Genomic DNA, 21,120 nt, shown 5'->3' with positions numbered 1-21,120 from the left:
ATACTCAGTTGAAGTAGAAAATTTATACCAAACGCGCAGAGGCAATTGAAGCGCGAGAGTGAGAGTGAACATCAACGTCAACAATGGATTTCGGCCTAGGGCACGAAGCGAGACTAGCGCATTTCCGAAATTCTCGTGGAAAAACACGCCACGTGTGATTGCTCAAACTCGAATGCTCTAAAGTGCTTTTTAGACCAGTTGCTAATGTCCTTCCAAAACAAGATTGTAACTCTTTTGAATAGTGGAGGTCAATATAAAGTGCAAGAAAACATTGAGCAACTCTGAAAGTCACAATCCATGCTACGTACATTTCAACTGGTACCAGCTGATACGCATACGGTTCTTATCTACTCGTTCTGATACTATAGGTCCATATACTAGCCAATGTACCAGAAATTAATAGGGATATTCTAAAGAAGTGTTTCACAAACGACGATAAATTCAGAGCATCAAGTAAGCTAGATCGAACCTGGAAGCTAGATATGAACAGCACAGCCAAATTGTTGTTGTGTATTAGAATGTGTGGCCCGGCTATAGTATAGGGACAGAGAAGCATTATTTTCCCCCATGGACAATATCTCCTCACTTCATTGGTGTTGATGGCTTTCCGGAAGCCCGATTCCCTAACTTATAACATCTTGATTCCTGAGAGGGTAATTGAATGCACTGTGGAAGTGAAAATAAGTTTCATTAATATCAAGACGTCCATTAATTACCCCTCTAGGAATAGATCCCCTACCGCAACAAAATTCCAAATCATTCGTCAAGTCATAACTCATCAACAAAAGGCGTGCCCATCTACGAGGATCCATCCCTCTGCTCCTGAACAGCCACAACGACCACCTCCTTGCTCAGCGGACTAGGAGTTGGATTCGCCGCTGGAATTGTAGGCGACATAGGCGGGGTGACAGGACTAATGACATCCGCTTCCTCGACCTCTCGGCTAGTCTCCTCGTCCGACGACAGCCTGAGCAAAGTAGGACGTCTCTCTACCGTTGGCGCCAGCGTAGTCTCCGACGACACCGTAACCATCGTGCTCTGCTTCTGCATCATCACAGCCCTCCCATCATCAAACATCGGCGTATGCGGCACTGGTCTCCCGGCAACAGTAGGATGCCACTCATCCCACTCGGCCGGCAGCGAAATCTGATTTCCCTTCTCCGTGAGCGGGATATCGTCAGCGCATCTGACCCAATTGCCCATACCGGCTTCTTCGTACGCCATGCGCTGGAGCTGGAGAGCTGAATCGAGCTTCCAGCACATCTTGTGGAAGGTGCCGCGGTTGAGCTTGGTTTGGATCCAGCCGATGGTTGTTTCGAGCCAGAGACTTGCGAAGATGGCGAGGCCGCCGAAGCCAGCGATGAGGCTTAGTGCGAGGATGGAGAAGGATTGGTAGGCTGAGTCGCGCATGATGTAGTTTGCGCAGAACCATTGGAGTTCGGTAGCGTTGGCTTGGGAATTGGTTGTGTATTTTGCGTATTTACCTGGAGCTCCTGTGGCGGTTTCGGCGACGTAGCGTTGGATTATGTTCATCCCGGTTGAGAACCAGTTCTCAGTTTCGAGTTGCCATTGATTGGGGGGCATGGCACTAGACATGAACCCAGAAGTGTAATCGCTTGCTAGAAGAGGTGCATGGAAGTATGGGACCGTGTTCTGGAAGCAGTCAGCATTCGCTCCGGGACGACATACTGCCGGGAAGGGAGGTACTCACTCGCAGTTCGGCAGCAAGAGCAGCATACATGATTATGGTGAGTGCTTCTATCTGATGGTTTGTATCCAAGATTTCGGAGGTGTAATTATCAAAGAGCAGCCCAAGAGTCCCCCAGTCCATCAGAGGAGTACATCTTGACTCAGAGTCCGCTGGGCGATTAGGGTTACAAAATTGATGTTGTTCAGTGCATCCAAGTACATTGACCGATTTGTCTGGTTTGTAGATTGTGACGTTCCGTGGTGCAAAGCCCGGGTCGTATACCGATACCTCGGACTTTTGGTGGGATGGAAGCCAAAGGTCATCGCTCGGTGCCACACTGTACCCATCGAAAGATGCGAAAACGAGTGAGACGGTACTATTTGGAGCATTCAGAGCTTCGATTGGGGTAAAGCCCAAATGAGGCGAGGTTGGAGGCGCAGATGCAACACTAGATGAGACAATTAGAAACTTCTTTGAAATGGTGCCTAATTACTCACAAAACCGAATAGAGTGGTGCTCCTGACTGAACGTCGTACCCTAGCTCCAGTGCTTTATAGTCGGTGTGAACATATGTTGCGTTGTCCACACCACCATACATATCTCGGCTCGAATCCATCATGTTGTTGGTACCATAATGAGCAGCTGTGTAATTGTATCCTCTCCCTTTCAATTCAGACTCTCCACTTTCAAGGTAACCGTCGGTAGTTACAGGCGAACATGTGGCTACCTTTCGGTATGAGACTAGGAACAGTTTTGACGTTAGCTATACACTTTGATATCGGCACTGTATTGAGCTGGTTCTGTAATATGCCCCACCCACGGTGGAAAGAGTCATCTAGTCGATGGAACAGATGAGAATGAACGTACCTCTATCCTTAGGCAAAGAATTTATGCCGAAATCATGGTTCGAGTCGAGCAGCGTACTGTCAAAGCTCAGAGCTGTGTTTGGAGAGCCAAGGCACATTTCGGGTGAGAAGGGACAGGTTGCGTTATTCATGGATAGGTACGGAATAGCTCGTTGTTTGAAGATGTTGCATTCTGGTGAAGACTGATAACCACTGAGGCAATCACGAACATATGATTTACTCAAATCGGCATTCTGATGATCGAGTTAGTGCATGTCTTGTTTTGGGTGTTGGAACTCCAGAGAACATTAGGATAACCTCCAATTCGAGTCTCAAGCAGGGCGAGGAGGGGTAAAACCTACCACTCTTTGATGTACGTTGAAGTCTGTGGCCTTAAAAATTATTAGCGATTCTTTCGCTTGTAATTGCAGGAGAGTCGTATTTCAGGAACACAATACGACTCAGGAATGAATTGTGACAAGAGAGTCGATCTAGATTCTGAACTTACCTGATCAAAATCGCTAGACATATCTGGGCTCAAGATCCTGGTCACGCTGTCAGTATATTCCAAGTTTGAGAATGGTGTGGAATGAGGAAGACCAACCAAATTCCACAGTTTGGACTTCGAACAAGAACTTCATCGCTGGCGGTGGCAACTCTTGAAGAAAAGAGGGAGGCAGCGCCAAACATCATCAGGTAAACCAAGCCGAGCATGACAAGACCAATGGATTTTTTGAAGCTGCCAACAGATTGCGAGCGCCATGCCCAAGAAATTTTCACCAACTGCCAGACGGTAGCGAGAGGTGAGCCATGGTTTCGGAGGGTCGTTTGTTGTTGGAAATGTATGCCGTACTGAGGCTTCCGACTCGTTCTCAATTGGTGGACGAAGAAGGAGAGCATGCCCCAGAACTGAGCTGCAGCAATAGAGACAAAGAGAGCAAGAGCTGCGATGAGGATGGTTCCATTCTGAGATGTGAGAGTGAGAGTTCGTCCTTCGGAAGAACCTTTGGCCCAGTTGGTCCAAACGCCCTTATGAAGTTAGCTAGTGGCCGAAATAACCAAGGGAAGACTTCTTACCAAGTGTACATTTAAGTCGGTTGTAGACATCGTGCTCTGTGTCTTGATTCAGTGTAACAAGTATTTCGCTCTCCAGGTAACTAGAATGGCAGTTGAATTTGAGGTTGGAAGATTGACTTGAGAGTTGAGACAGAAACGAGAAACTGGAGTAGCAGACTGCTACTCTTATAGCAAAACACCATATCAAGAGCCTCTTACCAACTCCACATTGATCTTCACGATGGTGTTCACTGAAAATATTGGGGGCATGCAATTGGAGATCTTGGGAACGGTGAGACCCAGCTTGCATCATTGAAGCAGGGTCATAATCTCCACAAATGATTGTGCAGAGAAATGGAGCAGTAACTCAAGGCTATTTGGAGATCAGTTTTGCTCTCTCTCTCCCTCCTCCAAGTAAGAGAATTTTCCCAATGGAGTTGTTCAGTCCGACAATCATCCAAGCGAGCTGCAGCCTTTCGTCTTTTCGACCCCAAATATATCTTATTCTTCAGCCTCGTGGGCTTAATCATCGCTCTGCATGCATAAGCTCGGTTTTGATTGCATAGAAACAAGATCGAGAATGGTTTGCCGCCGAAGCGCTTCCCACATTACCTGCATGGCTGCAGTCAGACGGGCGCAGCAAAATGCATGGTTTGAATCGTTAGCTGCCATTCAGATGGGTGCTATCCCACTTCTTTGATTCGGTCCCAAGAATGATTCCAACTGAATGCAGCAGGAGCAAGGTACCCGGGTTTAGTCTCACATCATATCGAAGCGCGGCGCGGTTAATCTGGGTCGATAGATGAGGATATCTCGCCTCCGAGTATTGATCTCACGATTCTCGCCCCCAACGCCAACATCGGGGAGGGTGCCCAGAGTATCCATGATGCCATATTTGACGATTCCAATTGGTATGCTCGTGAAGGAATTCGAGGCTTGAAGCTGAAGCGCACTGTAAGGGTGGAACAATAGATAAGCCGCCCTCGCGAAGCTGCGAGTCAACGCTTCTGTCCGGGCTCGAGACAAAGAGAAAAGGGAAGAAGTGTCGCCAAAATAAAGTGTGCTTGTCTTAGTAATCGTGTGCAGCGATAAGGTTACCCCCGCTCCCGCTAAGCGCATAGGATAGCAGTAGATGTACCAATGGAAATCGGCCAACTCCGTTACATCATGACTTGATTTCAACGGTTGCGCGGCAAAGGGTAGCCTATTGGGCATTTGGTAGTCGCTATGCATCTTCGAGAACATTTCCTCCTGCCTAGGGATACACAATTCTTCTCAAATTCTTGACAGAGACTCGAAAGGCATCATGGCTACCAAAATAACCCTTACCGACCTCCTCGCCCTCCCCAATTCCTCCGTGAAGATTCCCCGCCTTGGATTTGGGGTCTACCAATCCACCAGCAAGCAATGCATCACTTCCTGCTTGACAGCCCTTAAAGCCGGATACAGGCACATCGATTCGGCACAGTAAGATGATACTGCCCATCCCAAGCCACGAACTTCAGCTCACCAGTCTGACAGATTCTATGCCAACGAGAAAGAAGTAGGCGAAGCTGTTCGCCAATCAGGGCTCCCCCGATCAGATGTTTTCATTACTACCAAGATCATGACTGCTGCTGGGAGTGTCGACAAGACCTACGAGAAGTTGGTGGAGAGTGTTGACAAAATCGACGGCAAGGATGGATATGTGGACCTATTCTTGATACACACTGCCAGCGGGGGCTCGAAGAACAGGAAGGAGATGTACCTTGCTCTCGAAAAGCTGTTGGAGAATGGCAAGACAAAGAGCATAGGTGTCAGCAATTGGGGTATCGGGCAGATCGAAGAGCTGAAGAGCTTTGCGAAAGTGTATCCTCCACATGTCAACCAAATCGAGGTATGTTCCTTACGCTTTGGTTAATAGGAGGAATCTGACTGTCTCTCAGCTACATCCATTCTCCCAACAGCGAGAAATTGTCGATTTCTGCCACAAGAATGGTATCGTTGTCGAAGCGTACTGCCCACTCGTCCGCAACCAGAAAGCCAACGACCCAACCCTCACCTCGATTGCCAAGGCACATAACAAGACAGTCAGTCATGTACTGATCCGATATTGCTTGCAGAAGAATTGGGTTCCATTGCCAAAGAGCGATACGCCATCCCGGATCGTCGAGAATGCCAACGTGTACGACTTTGAACTTTCCAAGGAGGAAATGAAGACGTTGGATGATTTAGATCAAGGAGGTAGAGGGGCTATTGTACAAGCAGTCAGCAACCACTTGAGCTACTAAAATTGAGCACTTTCACTTCCGAGAGTCGTCATGACGAACTGTCGCGCCATGGCCATACGTTTGTGTGAGGTCGATCCACATAAAGCCCGGAACATCTGCAGTACAGTGTTCAACAGCCTATACCGGTCCTGACTAGTCGGTCCTATCGCGTGGCTCTTGCGGCGCAGGTCTCACTTATGCTCACTCTATCTTTTCTTCACTTGATATTCCTATGCCGAGGCATATGAGACTAAGAAGTCGTTTCAATACCTTCCCTAGCTATGAAACATCCCAAGCTCGCAAGACTAATCCCAAACGAAGCTCTGATGGCAGTGTCAACTATTTGCAACCTCGGTACAATGCCCACGTATACAACTACGCATTTCTTTCAGCCACATTGATTTCTCAGAGGCACAGCAAAATGGTATCGCATACAAAAGACAACGTAACGCTCGCTTGGACGAGCTCAATAGTGCTGATCGCGGGGCATGGGATCGTCCCCGCATCGAACTAGAAACACCGAAGAGCTTAAATGTTCAAGCTACAGCTTGTAGACTTTGCCCAAGCTGGGTAGCTCAGGAACGAAACAACCAGTGCAGGTTCGAGTGAACGTGATAGACCTCGGCACCGAAACGCGTCATGCATAGCTTCCAAAGCTGGAAATATTTGGAGTTGAGACAGCTGCCTATGTATATCTGCATCAATGACATTCAAGAGCATTCAATCATATTCACTCTGCTATTAATTTCATTTCTGTATAAATACACTGTCAAAGAAGTCTTGTTCAAGTGTCCGAAGTCTCGACATACTCATCTTGACCAAGTTCAAGTTGAATAGCATTTGAAACCTTTGACCTACTTTGCCATTTCTTCCACGTCTCCCAAGAATGAACGCCATCACTCAATATATTGTCAACAACTCCAAGCTGGAGGTAACTCTCATCAAGATCACCGATGCGACTCCAGAGTAAGATCATTTCCTGTCGTTGAAGTTATCACACATCTCTAACAAGACCAGCACCTTCATCATGGAAATCGAGTCCCGCGTAACAAACACCGGCCCAGTCAGCTCCACGATCTCACCCATGACAGTCGACCTCGTCGGGCCCAGCGGTGCATTTGGGAAACTTGACCTCCCAGTGATCAAGACCAGCTCATCAGGAACAGACGTCAACATCCCCGCGCAACTCATCAAGATCACCGACAAAGCCGCCTTCAAAGCATTCGTCCACGCCATCCTAAGAGACGAGAATCTGCTCCTACAATTGAAGAATGGGAAGGGCACTGTCAAGGCTATGATGGGCATGTCAGCACAGATTGATTATAACAAGAATTGTCCGTTGAAGGGCATGCATGGGCCGAAGACTACGATTTCGAAGACGGAGGTTGAGGATGGTGGATACAGGAATACCCTTATTGTGGTGAATCCTTCGCCGCTGGAGCTGGATCTGGGGACGATTAAGCAGGAGGTTCGGAACAAGGATGGCAGTGTCATTGCGTTGCAGCAGGGAAAGGCGTATCTGTTGAGAGGGGAGTCAAGCTATGTTGTTGAGGGCAAGGTTGTTGGTAAAGCGGCTGGAGAAGAGGCGGTCATTGTTGCGACTGGGGTTGCGGAGGATAATTGGCATAATGAGACGATCACGGCATTTGAAGAACCTGTTATACTACCAAAAGAGTTGGTCAGCTTGTGTGCCTAGATTGTGGAGTTTGTAGAACGGGTCTTTAGCGAGGACCTTCCAGTTGGTCTGAAACGTACTTACTTTGCTGCGTGATCTGCGAATACTTCGGCATACCATTTACCTTAATTCAACAACCTCATCTTCTAAAGTTTGAAACCTACAAAGGACGATGTGGTAGGTTCCCAGCAGAATATTCCTCAGTATATCACTCCACCATGCACTCACTCGGGGTTTGCTCGTTCCTTTTCTACCGTTCCCGTGCGGATGCGGCGCAATTGCCCCTCTATCAGGAACTCCAGCAGCGTCTTGGTTGGACAGTCAAGGCAAGGGTTCAGCTGCAACCCTCTCCAAAATCCGAGCTTGATGGCTTTACCCCGCTGATAGGATGAGAATCGAGGGTCCACGGATATTCATCCACTGTGCTATTGAGTATCTATGACCACCACTAACCATGACCAAAGATGTGGGTGATTGCGCGGCAATAAAGAAGTCGGCATGTCAGCAACAGCAACAGCAGCCCAAGAAGCGCAGGAGGATCAGATTGTTCAAGCAAGACCTTGAGCCAATCGACGGCCGCCTCATTCGAAACCCTCCTCCCAAAGCTGTTGCTCCCTACACGGCCAGGTCGGAGTTGGAGGACGCTTCTCTGCGCTTCTTGATACATCACTGCAAGTACCCTGCGACCCAGAGTATACACATGGCTGACACCCTGCAGATGTGACTGTGATTGTCGAACGCACAGTTACATGTGTTGGTCCACGTTGGGAATGGTATCCGTTGGCAGTGAGGGACCCAGCTTTCTTCAATGCGCTCATCTCTTCGACCTCTTCCCATGCGGCATATCTTCAGCAAGTCGACCTTCCTAGAAACTTTTTCTACCACCGAGGTGAGGCTATTCGATTACTCAACGAGAGGATACGCCAGGGCGCGCATGATGAAGGGACTATAAATTGTGTTGCTCTGTTCTCTCAGCAGGAAGTATGGGATACTTGGCCCGCATATCGATGTTTGCTGATCAAATAGTCACTCGAGGGGCGCCCAGAAACGGCCTTGACCCATATCAACGGTCTGCTCACCATAGTCTCCGCTCTTGGCGGACCTCATTCTCCGAGAATATCTCCCCAAACAAGGAGGCATATCTATCTGTTCGTTCAATCCGATGTGTTTCCAAGAATCTGTCTGACAAAGATAGGTCCGATCTAGTAGCATGTATTTCGCTAGATAGCAAGCCTCTGATCGAACCTGCATTGGACTTGTCGGGTCTCGAATCGATCTTTGGGAGACCGAGTGCCGCAACTGGCTCGTATACCAAAACATTTGGGAACAGATTGTATAACTTTACCGGCTCTTCCCTGTCCGATCTTGCCGGAACTGTTCTCTGGGGTCTCCGCAATGTTTCGGAACGACTTGAAGGCATACATGCAGGTACCGAGATGCTCGATACACTAAGGCCCACCGATATACAGTTCACAGACCGTGTGGAAGCTCTGGAAAGACTGGTCCATGGTTTGTGGTACGTCGAAGATCCAGAAAATCCACAGCATCCCATTTTCCGGACATTTGGTTGGGCCTCTCTGATATACATCTACACCATCCTAAGAGAATTACCAAAGGAACTCGGGGTAAACACTATGTTAGCAAATCGTATCAAGTTAGCCCTAGAAGCCTGCCCGGACCTCAATGTTCTTTTGGCCACTTTTCAAGATCTGCTTCTGTGGCAGATGTTCCTTTGTGGTCGTGTTGCAGACTCTCGGGACCGACCTTTCTTTGCCCAGCAAGCGACCAAGATATTGATAGTGCGGAAGACAGAGAACTCCGATGAGATTTTGGCTGCTTCAAAGGAATTCTTGTGGCCTGAAAGGATAGTCGAGATCACCGAAGATGAAAGCGAGGAAAGTGGTGTTTCGTACTCTTCGGACGAAGCCATGAAGAATGGACTCGCTTGACAACCTGGATCAACATATGGCTATCGAAAGATGGTTACGGCTTATCTTATGTGATTGTTCCGAATAGTGCCAACACTGGATATCCGCGCACTTCCCTGGATGACCAGTCGACGCTTCCTGCATTTGGTAGCACGAAACGAGCCTTCCTACTCTCCTAAAATGCTATCCAAGATGGCAGGAGCTTACGGTAGCGGGATTGAGATCAGCTCTCTGTGATGATGTACAAACCGTTCTTCAACAATATCCACCAACATATTATCAGCATCTCTACATCTCCAAATAGATACCCACTGTCGCTTCCAATTCCGACGTTCGCTACCACAATCGTTCTTTGCAGCCAGATTACTTGTATCACAATACTACCCGGCCATATCATTGATTTCACATCATGGAACATGCATTGGTGGCTCACGGGAGCCAACTGTTATGTGAGGTCTGCAAGAGTCCCTGCTCATCGACACTCCAGGATGCCCACACGACCGCGAATCTTTCAATGAAGTCCCGACTCTGCGAGACTTGCTATCCCCTGAAATTGTGCAGTAAGTCGTTGATCTGTGGCTTCATCTGTCGCTTCCTGCAGTTTAAATTATTGCATATCCTGATCATTGGTAGGCGATCAATGCAAAGATTTGTGGATCGAACATAACCTACAAAGCCAAAAAGTGGAATGCACATGTGGGAGCAGCTTTCTACTGGACGTGGAAATGTGCGGGGATGAAAACAGAAATTGGAGTCGCATCCTTGTGACAGCACATACCACATTCGATAAACTTCATCACTATATTGACAGTGCCTTTGGAGTTGATCCAGGCGATAGTGCCCTTAAAGCTGATCTAGGCGGATTTTATATCTTCTATGACCCGACAAGAAATGCTGTTCTCCTACAAAGAGATCGGCTGGTGAGCAAAGCAAGAGGGCCAGCTCTTCGGATGGCCCAAGCGATTAGGAATCGACAGCTCGAAGACGACACAAGTGAAATGACAGACCAGAACGGCTTGATACAACAGACATGTAAATCGATGCGGATCAAGCTCTGGCTAGATGCCCTGGAGGAGAGGGTACCATTCTGGTACTTCAGGGTGATTGACGGCAGGTATAGTTGCTTCCTCGTTACTCTCAAGAAGCGGTTACCTTCGACGGACAAGCAAGTCATCGGATACCCTTTGGTCAAGTCGGATGTTGGTCGTGAGGTCGTTTACAAGGATGAGTTTGGATGGCAAGAGGCTATCGATCATTACTCGGCAATGTGAGCTGCTTCTCAGACAATATAATCGCTTCGTAGCAGGACTGACCACTCCACAGGAGTATCCATGATCTTCTGGAGAGACAGCAGAGGTCAATCGACGAAACCTTGGCCACTCCCGAATCGGAGCCTGGAAACGATGAGTCGCATACTGAGAGCAAGCAGAGCCGTCAAGCTGACAAGGCCGATTCTTTGCCAGAGCCGCAGCAGCCTTCAGGCCAAAAAGATGCTTTACGCGATTTCCTTGCAGCTCCAAGCAAAGACCGTCAATCACATATCGATTCGGACGTCAGTGAATATCCGCCTGCATCCACAGAACAGCCGTCTCCAACAGATAAATATGAGACTGCATATCCTACTATTGCGGAAAGTATAGAAAGGGCTGCATCGCTACGTGCGAATGGTAGGAACCAAGCACTTCCATCGCGATCGAATACGAACTCGAAATCCTCTGGACAAGGGACGAAACGGCACAAAATTAAGCGTAAGGACCAAATCCACTATAACTTCTCAGGAGCCTGAGAAAGAAACTGTATTGTTTCAATGCCAAATTGGTCATTAAGGCGCTGGAGAAATCACAGTATCACAGCGAGCGAGAAGCGTAGGATATGTTGTAGCAATAGCGCTAGGCATTACATTACAATTCATTATTAACAGACTTTCCTCCTCGCTTCTAGCCAAGCCCAGCAATCATGTTTCTGTACGACTTTGTCGTTGCCCCCTGAGACCTGCTGCGATGTACGCACAAATTGTTGGCAATCAAGACCATCCTTTTCCTGGACGACCTCAACCCTCGGACTCGAGAAGTCTTCTTCCTCTTCGTCTTCATCCTCTTCTGAGCCCAGGTACCTCCACGTTGGTGCCACCCACCCAGTCTCCTCCTCCAATCTACTCACAGTCCTCCCAATCTTCCCTCTAAAACTCATCCTCCTCTCCCGCGTCATGATCTCCCTATTAACATTAAAACCACCATTACCCGTACCATTACCGCCTCCATAACCATCCCTTTGTGAAAATCTCCTTCTCTTTTGATCACACCCATCAATCTCCACTTCCAAAACTCTACTCTCCATCCCCTCGCCCAGAATCCACACCTCCTCCACACCCCAGAATTTCCGCCTCACTGCATCCCAGAACTCAGAGAGATTATCGAGCGTGATGGCATCGACGCCTGTTTTTGGTTTTGGTTTCGGCTCTGCGGTTGGTTTTGTGTTTGGTTGGCTCGTTTCTTTCCTAGCTCCAGTGACTTTTGCGATCTTCCGTCTCGTGCATGCGTCTACCAAACCCGCAGTCTCGCTCCCGCGTTTCGCACCACCACTGCGAGTCTGTATCTTCGAGCTGGCATTGGAAGCCGGCGAATCATTGGTGGAGGTAGTGGTAATGGTGTGGCGAAACGATGGAGCAGCACAGCCCTGAAGCTGTAACTGCCTCTCTCTCATCCACCTCGCCTTCTCGACTTCCAGGAAGACATCTTCGCTCACGGCGAGCCGCCGGATGAACATGAGTGACATGGGGGTGGCGAGGCTGTGGATGGTGGTGAAGTTGGTGAATGAGGCGTGGAGGTTGGGGTTGAGTGTGTAGAGGCTGGTGGTGGGGCTGAGGGGGTTGGGGGTTAGGTATGGGTTGGAATTGGTTTTTGGTGTGGTGTTGGGATTGAGATTAAGATTAAAGCTGTTTAGTGATGGTGAGAATGAAGTTGGTGTTGTGGGTGAAGGTAAACCTGAGACTGAGGTCGAGGTCGAGGCTGAGGTTGAGGTTGAAGTTGAGGTTGAAGCTGAGTGTGGTGATGGAGGGGATTGCGGTAAGGAGGGGAAGTACAGGATGTCGTGTGAAGGACGATAGAGTGTCTGTTTTGCGGAACATGCAAGGCCGCGGAGGGGCAGACATGGCGTGTAAAGTTTTCGGACCAGTGTGCGAGATTCCTGGTTTGTGTGTAGGAGGGTTGGCGGCGTGATGAGAGGAGTCGTAGGAGTGAGGATTTGGCTGTGTGTGAGGCGTGGAAGGAGTTCTGGGGAGGGTGAAGGGGAATATGTGGCTCGTGGGAGGGTTTGAAGATCGTTTTGTTGTTGATTTGAATTGGGGTGTTGGTATTGATGTTGGTACTGGTGATAGTACTGGTACTGTTGAGGTTCCTGCTCGTATGCTATACTCGGTGGAATGTAAACAAGCGGGATTAACCGTGGATCCGGAAGCGAGAGCGTGTATATCTTCAATCGGATCTCAAGCGGGAGTTTGGAGAAAAGGTAGAAGTCTGGAGACACTGTTGGAGCTTTTGGTGCTGCTTTGAACGAGTCTGAAAGTGATGGCGATGCACATGGTGACATGAGCTGCTGAGCGCGTGGCAGTGTGGGTGCCATTGCAGACATTGTCGTTTCGGATTAGATGCCCGAAGGGTATGAGTGGTCCTGAATGCAATGCAAAGAGGAAGCACAGTATATCTATCCTTGAAACCACGTGGAATCTATATCAAGCAGATATGATCGTCCGCACCGGCCCGCTATTTGAGGGTCTGGTAGGGATACTGCACTGCGAAATAGATGAGGTGCTTTGCGGAAAATAAAGTCGGCTCGGAGGAGGAGATGACCCTGTACATATACGTCCCAGGCAATGGGGCGAACATCAACAATGCAGCCGTCAAATACTCGTAGAGATCCCATTTGGTATTGTCTTACTTCCTCCTGTCGGATGGCTTGATTGATCAGGGACCATCTAGCCGCCTCCCACATTACATTGACAAAGCAGTAGTTCACGAAAACGAACTCGATGCAAGATACACTTTTGTTGTCTTGCTTTTCGGTGAAGGCGACGACCCGCAATGGAATGGACTCCTGTTCGCCTATCAGCAACAAGTTAGGAAGGTAGCATCTTTCAATGACATAGTAGAAGAGGTGCTTGGGCTGGAATGTGAGGGATAGTGCGTAGGCGACATAGCATTGTAATATGTGGGTCTGTCATAGTTTAGATGCGCAGTGACATTACCTTTCAAGTGAAGGCGGCTCGGATGAGGATCGATAGTGCATTTCTGGGGTTGTAGGGCTTGGGATGTGAACGTTGGAGCGAATAGGATCGCCATCTGGTGGAAAATGTGGGTTGTGAATGGTTGATATACGACTGACGATTTTATGAGGCTTCTAGAAACGCCTTTGTGAAAAATCTGCAAAGGGAGGAATGTGTATAAGCGCTCGAAGAATCTCGGGAATGTGGTTCGGGGTCTGAAGAAAGATGGCGGCCTGCCTGAGACATACAGTAGAAGTCGACATGTGCAGACACGAATGACATAAATTGGATAAAGTTCCCTGCAATGCAGAAGATTCAATATCACAATATTGAACTGCCCGCGTTGCAGAAGCCAGTAAGAAGGCAAGAAACACATACAGACGAAAAGGAGCGAGGTAAATTATGACAGCTATTCACGTTGAAGCATCGTATCGACCTAGCGAATAGCGTAGCGCGGCAGTCCTGGTTCCATAGTATCGGCAACGATCAGGGCCCCTGGCTCACCCTGGGCAGGACCCCTAAGGCCAAACGTTGTACAAGAACGCCTTACCCGTGAGAAATGTACAAGAGCGCCCAGGCGTGATTGGTCCCGAGGGACTGGAACGAGGGGTTTTCTGAGACTTCTGCACACTTTGCAAGCTGAAAAACGGCCATTTTCTAAGAAATGGCCTGTCCATTTTGGCCTTTGCACAAAATCGATGTTGACGGATTCGGTACCAATATTATGGAAGTGGAGAGCGATATGATCCTCATTGCGAATGTTTACTACGAAGAAAGCTTTGGTTGCGAGGGTTGCGAGGATCGACCTCTTAGCGATCGATGCCCTGTTCGGGCCTCGTGGCTGCCACAGTGCCAAGGGTCCATCCCGGAACGGCCCGGGCTTTGACAGCAATGCAATTGAGGCCTTATTTCTTGGATCCTTGGATTCTGGGATGTAGCGTAGCATCGGCACCGGCCACCCCAGGAACTGGGACTTATATCACGGAAGATACCCTCATATAGATGACCATGCCATATGGTTTGTGGTGAACAGCCTTGACACGAGGTAGTCCTGCCCCTGAGATCCGTTTGCTTTTCCTAGAATAGCCAGGCTGCCCGGTCTATAACGAGGGCATCCACGAATATTTGCTAGGAAGCAAAGCTTTCTTTGGAGGCCTGAGCGATCAGGGATCCTTCTTCTGAGACATTCATGGTTAAGCCCCTTTTATAATGTGGCGTTGGCAAACTCGCAGAGTAGTGAGGTGAATTTACCCCATTTTGTGTCTTGAAGGTATCTCGGCCGGCTTAGTGACGCTCGCCGTCGGCCTAGCAATGCCTAGAATGAAGAAATCGGCCAATATCTGCTGCGAAGCAAGGCTTCATTGCGAGGCTTTTAGTTGCGAGCGATCGGTGCTCCATCATCGTAGGGACCCCCATCGGGAACGGGCCGTTGGTTGAAGCAGTGAGGTTTACGTCCGTACTGATCTGTGTCTTGCTTTGATAGGCTCTGGACCGAAAGGCTCTGGACTTGCCAAGATGGTGTGTGTCTGTTTGATCCAGGACGAACTTGGCATTTCCAAGAGTGCTCCTGGACCATCGCACTGTTTCTCGCAAGGATGAACGAATCCGAAGCACATACTGGAATGCGAAATGTCAAATGTGAAGGGATTAAAAATAACGAGGGTTGAAGTCCAGAAGTAGAAGCGAACGCTCCTCGTTCTCTGTGAAAACGTGAGCGGAATATACAAATTCTACGATAAAGGCGGGTCCAAGAAGTGGAATATTGGCGGATCTTACCGATTAAATCCCTATGTTCCGTAATCTGCAGAGAGCTCCTCCTTCTGCCAGGAAAGGAGAATTACTTGGATCGTCAAGAATCCATGTCCTGGAGAGGATCCATCTACGGATAGTTGAATAGAGTGCGATAGCATCGGCTGTCCCCTGTCGGAAAGATCTTGGACCCGACACTGCGGTAACATTGGAGAAAAACCCAGTTCAGATCAAAATGCCACGCGAGCTACGCGACCTCAATGCTGTCAATACTACCTCACTGCATGCTACCTCACTGCATAGCAGGACCTTGTGAAGGACCCTGCGATACAACATAACAGGCAGCCGTAAATGACTCGTGGGTGGGAGCCGAAGCTCACTATTTGATGGTCAGTGTTCGAACTGAGAAGTTTCTTGCAATCTGACAACTGAGATTTTGACATCATACAAGGTTAGGAAAACGAAAACGAGGCTGGACTTGTTGAGAGCTTGAAAACCATCGAGGACGAAAGAAACAGTCAACAAATCTGCAAGCGAAACTTTACTGGAAGATCACGGAGAGAAGATTACCAAGTTGCGAAAGCCTACCAATCTCCCAATACCGAAACACCCGCACTTCACAACTTTGAGAGTACAGCCTCGTCTTCATGGTCCGTCCTACCAGGAGTCGCGACTCTGACAGGAATGAAGTTGTGCAATCATCAAAAGACGAGTCCAATCGAACTACTCAACCACTCCCCGTCCGAATACATCACGAGAACTAAGGAGCGGCCCGCTCGCCATCTCCCTCGCCGTATATACAGAGCGTCTGCATCTTTGGCACCAATAGTTCATGCCATCCACTTCTCCATCTCCCCCATCATTTCACCTCCCCCGTCCCGAACCACGCGCCCAGGCGGCCACATGGTAAGACGCACGCACAATTGACACCAAAGTCTCTCGGAATCATCGACTTCCCAACGATCCAAGCGCTGCAAGGAGGGAGGAGTTCGCATCCTCACAGTCTAGTCATGCAAGCACTTAAGCCAGTTGCCACACCCGCGACCAACGTCTCTCAACAGTCGCGAACTCCCAATGATCCAAGCGCCGCAAGCTCGAACGAGCCTGGATCTTAAGAGTCTGATCATGCAAGCACTTAAGCCAGTTGCCACAGCCGCGACCAACATCTCTCAACCGTCGCGAACTCCAACGATCCAAGCGTCGCAAGCTCGAATGAGATCAGATCTCGATTGTCTAGACATGTAAGCACTTAAGCCCCCCTTGCCACAGCAGCCACTTAATTGCATACACAATTGGCTTAAGTGCTTGCATGTCTAGAATATCCAAGGGCGGGGAGGCAACGCATCGGAATATTCTTAGACTTGTGGACGGGCACCACTGCATGGTAAAGAATAGCAGCGCAATAAAGGGTCCAGAACTTGGGGAAGAGAAAGTTTCCTTCCCTTCCTGCATGCAGGGTCCTCGGATCTTGAAGCTAGAAATGGTGTTGGTTTTCCTGCGCACTAGAAACGTATGTTTCTGTGGTGTGAAGGACTGGAGATTCAGTTGAGGTCGTGTATTGCCCATATCATGAACAGACCCACGAGTCTGGATTGTAGGATCGACATAAAATATTGCTGGGAGATCCAACTGTATGCTAGGAGTGACATTTTGCGCTCTGAGATTGGCCATCTCTGCTGTCAAAGAGCGATGGTTGTTTCGAGAATTGATATGTCGTTCTTGGTGTCGTCTCCAGAGCCAATCCAATTCTTTTGTGTCGAGTCGCACAGCGAAGCGCGAGTGTACTGACTCAGGGCCATCCGCACTAAAAGTACCATCTAACCGCTGGCTTCCGCCCGTCGGTCGAAAATAGTGAGCGGGAACCAGTCGTTGACGGCAGCGAGAACACAGACTCTCTTCTCCGAGTCAATTGAGTTTCTTACCTTTATGCCTCTCACAGACTCCCTCTCACCCGCCCGCCCGTCCTCCTTAGCCTACCGAAGCCCGAGCCGCACTTACATGCCACTTATTTCATCAACGTCCACTTCGTCGGCGCTGAATTCTCCCCCTCCGCTAGCTTTGCAATGTCCGACCCATGAAACCATAGCTCTGAACTCTATCGTCTGTCAATCAACCGAAATGTTGGTCCAAGACTTGAACGATGACGACGACTTCTTGGACTTTGAGAACCCCGAGTTATTCCAAATCTCGTCAAAAAAAATTGTCCATAGTGCTGAGATGAAGCCTGCCACGACTTCACACAGACCCTGCGCTCACCCACGCCCAGCCTTGCTGTGCGCCGTTCGCTGCCAGCAGCTTCGAAACACCGCCGAGAAAGCCAGTGAAGCCCGACAAACAAGTTTTTGTTTCTCGTCGAGGGATTTTCAGACGAACAGGCTGTTTCATCCTTGATATCTGGGGTACATTGCAGTGCAGTGCAGAAATAGCGAAAAACAAATTTTTACCAAACGCTTCTGCTCACCTTAGAGATCAGACGACTCCAAAGCTCGCCGTCTGTGTGGTGATGTGTGCTTGCTTACTTACGGAGTACATGGCAAGCTACAGTGCCATCCATATGGATATTTGAGCAGCGCACCCCAGTTTGTTATGATACCATCTACGTGATAATTGGCTCGCTGGCACGCTGCAAACGGCACCGATTCTCCGATCCTTCAGGGAAACCTGAAGCCGAAAGCCTGGTGATCGTGCGTGCGTGCGTCATGTGTGCCCTGTAACATAATTCTCCGGTTAAGTGCCAGTCTGTGCCGAGCATCGGGGCTTGGGATTGTTCTGGTAAGGCTTCTGGCATGGATGGATTGGTATGATTTGATGATGGCTTTCATCAGAGATGAGATGACAATAACTGACAGCCTGGAAGCCTGAAGCAGGTACGCAGGCATACATACATGTTCTCTGTATGAATTGCTAATTCGGTGCCGTTGAATCCTGGAAAGGCAACATCCACGAAGATGCAGAGGGAGGGATAGTGCAGTTTCTTCAGCTGGCAATAGCAGAGCCGACTGGAGGATGAACAAGCGCAACGACGTCATGCCAGGATTTGCCCTTCCGAGATTTCCTTTCGCGAGGAAATTTTCCACAATTGAAGCTTGAAATCCTGTTCTGACTATGGGTCTCCAACTGCGAAAGATGGGGGAGGTAATCACCGAAGATGCTGCAGTGTGGAGTACTTCGGTACCTGAGCCCTAAGATTTGAGATTTTACCTCAGCGAGCAGGAAAGTTGCCTAGACAACTTCAAGGTTTCGGATCAAATCAAAATCCATCGGTGTGGAACCTAGGTACCATTTGCTAATACCGGTTGCTCGGCGAGGCGTTGAGATTTGCGCTCCGTTTGAAATATCGTGGATGCGATCTGAGGTGACATCGGGATCGAAATCTCATCGAACACTCGGTACTTTGGAGGGAACCAGCTGAATCGAGACAGTGGTAACTACTGGCTGGCTTCAAGTCAAATTGACCCCACTAAAATAATCCCCAAGGCTGAGAACATTTTATTTCGTCCTGTAGAGAGTTCAAGAGTTGTAGCCTGGGCGCTCAGGTTTCACAGAGTGTGAATCAATCAACCAATAAACTTACAACAACCTTCGATAGAGAAATGCAATGCAATGCAACTTTTCAACCTCCCTTACATGTCCTCTTTCGGACTTGTTGTACAAGGCAATGATGCGAACACCTGGGAATATTGTTTGCATTGGTTCCTTGCATGCCGAGACTTTTTCGCAATCAATCGATCGGGTTCGATGGAACGGGTAGATGACGATTGTTTTGATTGATTGTTTTGATTGGATTGTTTTGATTGGATTCCAATCAAAACAAACAACTAATAAATTCTCCGAATGTCAACAGAGACCCATCGTGTAGACATCACAACCATTCTCCGGGGTCCACAAACTCCACCATTTCCCACAACTTTTGACTCCACGATGCGTGAGAGTAGTGGGAGCGACAGGGTATTCGGGTCAGGACGAGCTTTGGAACCTTCTCTCGTGTTCTGGTCAATTTCTCGAGTAAGACAAGAGTCTTCCTTGTTGCAGGCTGGCGGCAGCTTAATCGAAATGAGGTTCTCCATTTCTCTTCCGCAAACCCTCCCAAAACTCTCAAACCACTGACCAACCCCACTTGCTGTCTCCGTACCTGCGTCAATTTCACTTCGGTAGGTTCAGGAACGACAAGAGCCAGACTCAAACACACAGATTTCCTGCAGGGCTTTGCAGCTGCCTTCTCTTCCGGATGACAACAGAGCAAGTCCTAGAACAAATAGAGAAATAGGTAAAAGTCAAAATGGGGTGAGACAAGCTGTAAGTGAGATGGGATCAGATCCCTCCTTCGATTAAAGTTCAAGACACCGGGGATTTGAGGCGTTCAACTCTGATCCTTTCGAGCGCTTTTGTTTCAAAGGGTTCGATGGTCTTTGATGGGTATGTTTTGCTCAGTGGACTTCATCGTGTTGCTGTACTGTTTTGTTTTGTTTTGGTTGTTGTTTTGTTTTGCTGCTCGCACGTTGAAGTGGGCACGCGGACTCCCGCTCCATCTCTCTCAGGTCGCAGGCATATCCTGTCAGTGCTTTTCAATGATCGTTCCCATATCATCGTAATGAATTCCTGACAGGTAAAAGCAAAAAAATAGGAATAAGGAATGGGGAGGGTGTACTGCTTGGGAAAGACGGCCGGCGTTTCAAAACGTGACCTCCAATCGCATCCTTCGATGTCATTTCGTCAGCGAGTCCAGTGAAGCCCAGTATCAGACAGAGACAGAGGGCGGCAGGTTCTGTGTATGGCGTACCTCTGTAAGGATGGGAAACAAGATCGTCCCAGGGCTTGATCCCTGGAGGCACAGACACCACGGCATCTACCATGATTCCTCCCCACCATCGCATCCCAGCACTTGTCAGTTCTCACTTCTCAGTTGCTTTTCTCACCTGCAGCAGTAGCCAGGCCTTTCAGGCTTTCCACTACTGTACTAGTATACTGGACTTGTAAAATTTGCGCTGAGAAAGCCAAACCCCATCTGGAGTGTTGCGTAGTGCACAGCCAGTTTGGCGGAAGTCAGTGTGCGCAGGCGCCGCAGCTGCACGAACGGCTCAGCGAGCCAGAGCCTAGACGGACTTTGCGCAGGGAGGATGCATGCTGTGGAGGTGCTGGAGCTTGGGCGAGGAGCTCGTCCAGACTGTTCAGTGCTCACCAACCCACCCACACCCACACCCACACACCCACACACCCACCAGAGATCCATCATAACAAATGCGAACAGACCACTCATATGTGAGGTCCTAAGATATAAACAAATCTGCCCTCATGGCTCCGGCCTTTTCTTCTCTCTTGCTCCCCTCTTCCGTCTTGTCCCTTCACTTCTTCGCTCGTCGTCCTCACAATTCAACTTCAGAATCCTACCCATTTGCCCTGGCTGCAGGCGTTGGAAAAGAGTTTATACTTTCAACGGTCTCGTTCGTTTCGCACCTGTCAACGACCCCGCGGCTGGCCTAAAGCCCCTCGCCTTCACTTCATTCAGAAAAGCTCATCTACCCAAAATAGACGGCGCGACAACTACCAACCTGTCAACTCAGTACTCGCGGGAGCCACTCTCAACTGTGCAAAGTGCTCATCAATACCTCACACCAATCAAATCAGCATACCGACCCAATCAAGATTCCGCTTCTTGCGTTCCACTGG

At 48.9% G+C, this 21,120-nt stretch overlaps 6 protein-coding genes across 6 annotated transcripts; 4 read left to right on the top strand and 2 right to left on the bottom strand.

Annotated features, from left to right (window-relative positions):
* Window positions 1–493: 493 nt before the first annotated feature.
* Window positions 494–4,651, bottom strand: ONS95_009585 (uncharacterized protein). The gene is made up of 8 exons (XM_058503185.1): window positions 3,613–4,651; window positions 3,140–3,564; window positions 3,044–3,080; window positions 2,898–2,927; window positions 2,558–2,789; window positions 2,188–2,431; window positions 1,712–2,138; window positions 494–1,653 (listed from the first exon to the last, which is right to left on the bottom strand). The coding sequence occupies exons 1-8, from the start codon at window positions 3,640–3,642 to the stop codon at window positions 799–801; spliced, it is 2,280 nt and encodes a 759-aa protein (XP_058362120.1). The 5' UTR covers window positions 3,643–4,651; the 3' UTR covers window positions 494–798.
* A 246-nt stretch (window positions 4,652–4,897) lies between these two features.
* On the top strand, window positions 4,898–5,861 carry ONS95_009584 (uncharacterized protein; the record flags this gene model as incomplete). The annotated part of the gene is made up of 3 exons (XM_058503184.1): window positions 4,898–5,058; window positions 5,113–5,467; window positions 5,517–5,861. The coding sequence occupies 3 exons, from the start codon at window positions 4,898–4,900 to the stop codon at window positions 5,859–5,861; spliced, it is 861 nt and encodes a 286-aa protein (XP_058362119.1).
* An 865-nt stretch (window positions 5,862–6,726) lies between these two features.
* ONS95_009583 (uncharacterized protein) lies at window positions 6,727–7,536 on the top strand (the record flags this gene model as incomplete). The annotated part of the gene is made up of 2 exons (XM_058503183.1): window positions 6,727–6,806; window positions 6,858–7,536. The coding sequence occupies 2 exons, from the start codon at window positions 6,727–6,729 to the stop codon at window positions 7,534–7,536; spliced, it is 759 nt and encodes a 252-aa protein (XP_058362118.1).
* Window positions 7,537–7,969: 433 nt separating this feature from the next.
* ONS95_009582 (uncharacterized protein) lies at window positions 7,970–9,464 on the top strand (the record flags this gene model as incomplete). Its single annotated transcript, XM_058503182.1, has 4 exons — window positions 7,970–8,186; window positions 8,234–8,496; window positions 8,542–8,663; window positions 8,711–9,464. 4 exons carry the CDS (start codon window positions 7,970–7,972, stop codon window positions 9,462–9,464), a joined length of 1,356 nt encoding a protein of 451 aa, XP_058362117.1.
* Window positions 9,465–9,957: 493 nt separating this feature from the next.
* ONS95_009581 (uncharacterized protein) lies at window positions 9,958–11,229 on the top strand (the record flags this gene model as incomplete). Its single annotated transcript, XM_058503181.1, has 3 exons — window positions 9,958–10,003; window positions 10,077–10,710; window positions 10,767–11,229. 3 exons carry the CDS (start codon window positions 9,958–9,960, stop codon window positions 11,227–11,229), a joined length of 1,143 nt encoding a protein of 380 aa, XP_058362116.1.
* A 128-nt stretch (window positions 11,230–11,357) lies between these two features.
* On the bottom strand, window positions 11,358–19,031 carry ONS95_009580 (uncharacterized protein; the record flags this gene model as incomplete). The annotated part of the gene is made up of 2 exons (XM_058503180.1): window positions 13,953–19,031; window positions 11,358–13,861 (listed from the first exon to the last, which is right to left on the bottom strand). Exon 2 carries the CDS (start codon window positions 13,071–13,073, stop codon window positions 11,358–11,360), a length of 1,716 nt encoding a protein of 571 aa, XP_058362115.1. The 5' UTR covers window positions 13,074–13,861; window positions 13,953–19,031.
* Window positions 19,032–21,120: the final 2,089 nt, after the last annotated feature.

The sequence above is a fragment of the Cadophora gregata genome, assembly GCF_030347475.1.
Source record: "Cadophora gregata isolate MNR1 chromosome Unknown scaffold_3, whole genome shotgun sequence".
Classification (NCBI taxonomy): domain Eukaryota; kingdom Fungi; phylum Ascomycota; class Leotiomycetes; order Helotiales; family Ploettnerulaceae; genus Cadophora; species Cadophora gregata.
The sequence above is the reverse complement of the archived record's forward strand: the minus strand, read 5'-3'. Positions and strand labels throughout refer to the sequence as shown.